Genomic DNA, 7566 nt, shown 5'->3' on the forward strand with positions numbered 1-7566 from the left:
AGCTCTGGCTGGGGTTAGTTGACATCACCCAAGCAGATCTGTCCTCAGCAGAGGTGCAGCACTGTACATGTGCACTTGGGAAGTGGCACATCTTTCTGTGTAAGATTTGTGTGTCTTGGTCTCCTAGTCCTGATTTTCTATTTCCTGCTGTGTTTTGTGGGAAAGGCAGAGGGAGCACACATGCTGCTGTCTCATCAGTACTTGGGACTAGAATAAAGCTTCTTTTGCTTTGGATACTGAAAGCAAACTGTCACTGGGCTGGGACAGTTCCTGTTCTGTGTCCTGTATTATCACATCTTTGCAACTACCTCTGTTTCTACAAACCCTACAAAGCAGTTCCACATCAGATTTTTATTCCTTTGGCTAAGAGAAAATGCCTGCCAAGGGGAAACTTGAGTATTCCATATCTCTCTGAAAGAAAAAATGTCTTTGGAAAAATACTTTTAAGTACAATAAGGCAGCTTGTTAATTACAGTTATTCTATTCTATTCTATTCTATTCTATTCTATTCTATTCTATTCTATTCTATTCTATTCTATTCTATTCTATTCTATTCTATTCTATTCTATTCTATTAAGAAATAGTCTGAAACTTGCCTGCCAGACCTGTAAAACAGCTCAGATTTGACCTGTCCTGAGAGAGAGCTGAGCTGGCACACGTGCTGCTGGTGTATAAACAGCGTGGAACTTGCTTGAGCTGGGCTGTTGGTAGAGAAAACAGATTCTGACATCTGAAGAGAGTGATTTTGCCATTCTCACAGATGTACTTACCTCGGAGTAGCGCCCGGGAGCGCAACTGCATGGAAAAGCAGCACGTCAGAGCGCAAATTATGTCATGCAGCCCAATGACTGCAGAGGATCCCGGCTTGGAGCTCGCCTGGGGATATAAAGCTGGCTGGAGAAGCAAAAGTAGCGGCGAGCTGAGCGGGAGAGAAGCGCACTGCGGGAGGCAGGAGCATCTCCCCGCTCCTGCTGCTCGTGTGCGCTGTTTGCAGCCCCCGGGCGCGCCGGGCTGAGCGAGGCGAGAGCGGCAATCCCGGCTCACGGAGCGAGTTCTGCTCTCGCGAATGAGCTCTTCCAAAGCCGGAGGAGCGGAGCAGCGTTCCAGAGATGTTATCCTGTTTTGTCTGGTTCGCCCTCCCCGACTTGGTTAACGCCTTTGTGACCCCGGGAAAGTTGCCCCTCAACAGGAGCCTGGAGAAGACTTTTGTAGTCCCGAACGTGTCGGGTTTCTTCTCCTGGGATAACGACAGCCTGGCCGACTGGCGGAGCTTTGTGGACAGGAGCCGGTACGGAGCGGAGTCGCAGAGCACCACGGTGAAAGCCCTGCTCATCGCGGCGTACTCCTTCATCATCGTCTTCGCCCTCTTCGGCAATGTCCTGGTCTGTCACGTTGTCATCAAGACGAAGCGCGTGCACTCTGCCACCAGCTTGTTCATTGTGAACCTGGCTGTAGCCGATATCATGATCACGCTGCTCAACACACCTTTCACGCTGGTAAGAAGGGGCAGAGATGCTGGGATGCCCCACCTCAGAAAGGGAGCACCTCAGCATTCTCAGACAGCCTGGGAGGGGGGGGATGCACCACCACAATCCACCCCGTGACTAAAGTAAATTTTTCTGGGCCTCTACAGTGCCATAAAGGTGCTTTGGTGGCTTTTCCTGCTTTACACTGCTATAGGCAGTGTGTGGATGTTCTGCAGATACCTGTCCACTCCAAATTACAGCTATTGGAGTTGCCTTTGGAAAACCCCACATGTATTTTTCTTCTCTGATTCCTGTTATTTAGCTGAAGATCGGAAATTACCCATTTTTTAAATGTGGCCCTGATAGTACTTGAGCAATAATAGCCTTGCAGCGATTGCTTAGTACTTTGTAACATCTGATCTTTTTTTTTCCCCCTTCTCTTTTCTAAAGTATTTTGAAAGCAAGGCTATAAACCTCTTGAAAAAAATAAATGCTTAACATCGTTTAACAAGCTGTTCTGAAAAGCTGTAGTTTGCCTGAAGTGAGATAAGATGTACAGGTCAGCCCTATCCCATGAGTGGAGATTAAAAGGAAGAGCAAATGTATTGACTCAATAGCGAGGCTGCAGAAGGATACACGGTAAATAGAACAAACATCTTTTTGCGCTGCGCTGCTGTATTGTTTGGGAGGCCACTGAGCAGCAGTAACCTGCCTCTTCAGTGTTCAGAAGCCAGAAAATGATACAATTATACAAAGAACCTGCTATCTTATAAGTGTCTTTTACACAGCACAAGGAATTGTGTACTGGAGGTGTACCTATAAGCAGTTGTGGTGTGCACAATACTAATAGTCTTCTTTTTTAGGCTCGTTTTGTGAACAGTACCTGGATCTTTGGGAAGGGGATGTGCCATGTCAGTAGGTTTGCGCAGTACTGCTCCCTCCACGTCTCTGCCTTGACCCTTACAGCCATTGCTGTGGACAGGCACCAGGTGAGACCTCTCTGAAGCAGAGAGATGGAAAGCTTGGGAGGGCATAAGCAAACTGAGAAAGGATGATCCCATGTCCTTTGCCTTTCAGCTCCCAGAGTACCATGAGAATCATGAGAAGCTGACAGGGTCGGGGGACAGTTCTTGTTGTCAGAATAGTTTCAAACCCACAGCAAGGAAGGGAGGCATTAATCACCTTGCTATCTCTTCCAGCTGAGTAAAGGGAGTTTTTATGCAGTAGATAATCCAGCAGCTCTCAAACAAGGAGAAAGATCAAGATCCTGATAGGAATTCATGTGGACAGCTCTCCTTTGAGGCGGCTTGTCCTGCACCAGTGTTGTAAGGGACATCCTGGCTAACTTTCTCAGCTCTATCTCCTGATGTTCTGGGATGTCCTACCGCCTGTTACCCTGAATACTGGAGATCTGACTGTAGCACACTGGTGTTTGTCACAAGCAGAGCTCTAGCTTGCTGTTGATAATGGGCTCAAAGCTGAGGAGATTTGGGTATTTTCATCTTGGAGTCACCCAACAACCACGCAAAACTGTTTACAGTTGGCATTTTCTGCTAGAAAGATTGTTTCCAAAAAATGTACTCACTATCAGAAGCATTCCCATGGAGGTCTGGTTAAACCCTTTAGTTCTTTTGGTCACTGAAAATGAAGAGTTTGAGACTTTTTTCTCGACTTTTTTCTTTTCTTTTTTTTTTTTCCATGAAGGAAATTGAACCTGGTAATGAACATGTGTTAACAGCTCCTGGTATGCAGTTTTTCCCACCTAGATGAAAGTACTGAAATTTGAGGATAGGACTAGGATCTAACTTGAACCCTATTTCATGGTGTTAAAATTCAGGTTTTCATGGCTTACACTCATTCGGAGCTGGGTGAAGACTGTACTTCTTGCATGCTAAATTACCACATTAGGTAATAGATTTCAGGCTGGAAGACTGTATGAAAAAAAAAAAGAAAGTATAATTTTTTTCCAGAAATGTAATAAGCCTAGATTTTGGTTTCTTTTGCACAGGTTATAATGCACCCCCTGAAACCTCGCATATCTACTGGAAAAGGTGTTATGTACATCTTTGTAATCTGGATCATGGCAACTTGTTTTTCCCTGCCACATGCTATCTACCAAAAGCTCTTTACCTTTGAATACAGGTAAGGATGTGCTTTGCTTTCCTCCACAGTCTCCTTGGAGGCCAAACTCTGAGCAGTCATACTTTGGTATATTCTACTGAAAATCTTGAGCATATGTCAAGGTCAGCCAAACATGGATCTAAACTACAATTTTCATCTGATTACTTTCACAATGTCTGATATCCTGTCCTTTTTTTCCTAAATAATTTATCTTTATTCTGTTCCACTAACCACACAAAACAGGCTAAGAAGTTAGAGGATCTGGCTTGACCCTTTACTTCTATACACTGGCATTTTATGCCAAATACCAATCTGACCTGTTTGGGCAGACCAGAAATGGGAAATAAAAAAAACTCAACCTACCAACCAACCAAACAGAAACCCACTAAAACCCAACAGGTTTTAATCTAGTCTTTCACCACAGGAAAGTATGTAAATCTGTCTCAGCTGTCAAGAGCCTTAGTATTTGGAAAGTGCTTTAATGAGGGAAAGGTCCTTAGTATGTGTAGAGAATGTGTTCCTATTTGCCAAAGGACAGAAAATAAAAAACTGCTTATACACAGCTGGAAATTTTGTAATTGATGAAATTAATATTATAATTAAAATTATAAGGTCATGAATGCCCATAAGAAATTATCACCACATTGCTCACTGGCTGTTCCATGGCTTAGATCCTTGAAGAGCAGAGCTCTGCTCAGCTATGACATTTGTGAGATAAACACAGTGTTTGCTTTCAGGCCCTGTGGCAGGAGCCCTCTCCCAGCTGCCTCCTTGTTTCTGATGTACTTATCCTGCTGTGCCTGGCCATATGTGCCTCTCATCCTGTCCCATCTCTGTTTGCAGTGAGGATGTCACCCGGTGCCTATGTCTGCCAGATTTCCCTGAGCCCGCTGACCTCTTTTGGAAGTACCTTGATTTAACCACCTTCATTTTGCTCTATGTCCTGCCCCTTCTGATCATCTCCGCTGCCTACGTGACGGTGGCAAAGAAGCTCTGGCTGCGCAATGTCATCGGGGACGTCACGGTCGAGCAGTACTTCGTCCTTCGCAAAAAGAACAAGAAGACCATCAAGATGCTGATGCTCGTTGTCGTCCTCTTCGCAGTCTGCTGGTTCCCCTTGAACTGCTACGTCGTCCTCCTCTCCAGCCAGACCATCCGCACCAACAACGCCCTGTACTTCGCCTTCCACTGGTTTGCAATGAGCAGCACCTGCTACAACCCCTTCATCTACTGCTGGCTCAATGACAGCTTCCGATCGGAACTAAAGGCTTTGCTCAACATGTGCAGAAAAGCCCCCAGGCCCACGGAACAGAGGCTTCCCTCCACAGTCCCATCCTACCGACTGGCTTGGCCAGAAAACGGCAACTTCAAGAGGCTGCAGGCCTCCCATGTCCTCCCACCGTCCTCCACCATCCAGTCAGGAAAGACAGACATCTCTGCAGTTGAGCCAATTGTAGCTGTGAGCTAAACGGTGGCCTTGGACTGCACACAGATTTGGCAAGAGATAAAAAGGTGAGAAGATGTGGAGCCCTGGCCACACAACAGGTGAAAAAGCAAGAAGGAGGTTCTGCAGGAGGCAATATGAAAGAGCTGCATGTTTGATGCAGGCTGATGGCAGTGGTGTAGAGACCCTAGAGGGGAGAAAGTAAACTCCTCCCGGGAAGGAACTTTCATCTTTGTCAAGGTGACTTTGGACTGGCTCGCAGGATGGGGATCTCTGCATGTATTCCTAATACCTGCATGACTAAGCCTTTTTAGAACTATGACTCTGTGTTCTGCTGGTACTTAAAGTACAGTCTCACCACATCAGATCTCCCTTTCCCTTTCCTGAGTCTCCTCGTAGCAACATAGAAATGGTTGAGGTGGAGACCTTTAGGTTGCTATCTGAGATCCAGTGCAACTGGGTAGGAAAGCATTCTTTCTGAACTGGGGTCTGAAAAGTCAAGACCTGCTCAGAATGAATGAACAGATCTATTCCATAATTATTTTTTAAATTTTTTGTGTGTGTGTAAATACGCTTACAGAAGTGGAGGGTATGATAGACATTGATAAATAGGAGCCTCTTACATCACAGGCACTTTTTCTAAGATAGATTTGAAGAAAAGTGGTTGCCTATTCTTCAAGTAAGTACGTGGTTTTTCTTCAAATAGATAACTAAACCCAAAAAACATACAAAAAGTTGGATATAACATTTGCAGTTGGAGGATGGATAATTAAGTGCTATTGCGGGTTTGGACTAGAACCTTTTATCAAAACTTCTTTTCATCATTGTCAAGTTACAGCTCTCTAGAGGATCACACAATTTGAATTTTTAACTTGCCTTTGAATGTTGCTCTCTTACCCTGTAAAGCTCCTGTATACTAGGGAGAATACATTTTCATGAGGGCACTGGCATTGTGCCAGTGTCAAACCATGACAACTTGTCACTTCAGACATTTGGAACATTTCATTCCAACTAAGATGTTAGCTCTCTGGAACCAGTTCATAAATTAACTGCTTTGAGAGAAGAGATAGTATCTCTGATAGCAAGTAATAAAAATGGAACATTTGTCCTCTGGTTGTACAATTTTGGTGCATTTAAGGATAGCTGAGTTGTGTCCTATTTGGAGTGGCTAAGAAAATTCATGACTGCCAAGTGTCTGGAGTAGATTTCAGAACATAGTGTTCTTAGCAGAAGAAAATATGGGTGTGAATAAGAAAAAAAATGGGGTTCCAAAACCTGTACCTTATATTGCACAGAAAAACAATACTTCTTTGTGCTGTGGAAATTAGCTTGAACATCACACCAGGATGACCCATGCCACATTTAACTTGCAGCATTCAACAGTGAAGTGAGAAAAATCTTATTATAAATGGAAAAAAAAAAAAAAAGTGAAGCTGTTTTTCTCAGTGTCCTGTAATAAACTTACAGTTCTGAAATAATTTTAAGCCTTGTGCAGAGTTTTCACACCTCAGTATTTAAAAGGACTGAAATATCTATCACTCCTTGCAGCTAACCTGCCCTTGCACAAGTGGTTATCAGTCTCTTACTGTGAATCCAGTGCTATTTTACTGCCCTTTATCAACGGCTCTGGAGTCAGAATATTTTGTATCACTGATCTGCAGAGTCAAATCTTTTCTCCTGTCTTCTTTGACCCCTTACACCAAGTCCCATTTCCTCCCTCAACATTTGCAACACATCAGCCCTGAATTGTTCAGGGAGTTGAACTGGATGATCATTGTAGGTCCCTTGCAAATTAACTATTCTATTCTATTCTATTCTATTCTATTCTATTCTATTCTATTCTATTCTATTCTATTCTATTCTATTCTATTCTATTCTATTCTATTCTATTCTAATTTTCTCAATTGTGCAGAGCTTGTGAACCATGCTCCCCATTCCAGTGGCAGCAGAATCCAGCACTTTACTAGCAAATAAATCTCTGAGACTGCTGAGTACCTCAGTAAGATGTCCTTTCTGAAGCTGAAGGAAACATCCTAAGATTCAGTTTTTGAGTGCAGTTGTCATCCTGCTATATATGAAGAACACTGCTGTAACTCCAGTAGACAAAATCCTGAAATGCCCTCTCAAATGCTGCTGGTGAGTCTGAGCGAGGCTCCTGCAGTTACAGCTCTGCCTCCTGCACCCCTGCACTGGGTGGCAAACCTTTCTCCTCCAGGCTCTGCTTAATCCTGAATCTGGGCACAAAGGGGGGATGCCAGAAGTTGAAGCTGTTTGATTTGAATCAAAGCAACAGGAGGGGCGGACTGGATGAAAGGAGAAGAAGAGATAGATTGGACAGTGAACTTCAGGAGCCTGTCCCGGAATGAGCTGGTGGCTGGTGGCCAGCAGAGGTACAAGTCTCAGAGAGACTTGGACAGTGTGGAAGAGGGGGACATGATTAAAGCCCTGGAAATGGTGTCCTTGGAAACTGTTCATCATACACTGTCTGTGCTACAATGTGCTTAACGTGGTACAGCTTAATTTCAAATAATTAGC

General features: G+C 44.1%; 1 protein-coding gene across 1 annotated transcript; it reads left to right on the top strand.

The window, feature by feature from the left end:
- Nucleotides 1-1109: 1109 nt before the first annotated feature.
- Nucleotides 1110-5055, top strand: GPR83 (G protein-coupled receptor 83; the record flags this gene model as incomplete). Its single annotated transcript, XM_084226391.1, has 4 exons — nt 1110-1496; nt 2330-2455; nt 3475-3608; nt 4431-5055. 4 exons carry the CDS (start codon nt 1110-1112, stop codon nt 5053-5055), a joined length of 1272 nt encoding a protein of 423 aa, XP_084082517.1.
- Between the last annotated feature and the right edge of the window lie 2511 nt (nt 5056-7566).

This window comes from Fringilla coelebs, assembly GCF_963513975.1.
Source record: "Fringilla coelebs genome assembly, chromosome: 2".
NCBI lineage: Eukaryota > Metazoa > Chordata > Aves > Passeriformes > Fringillidae > Fringilla > Fringilla coelebs.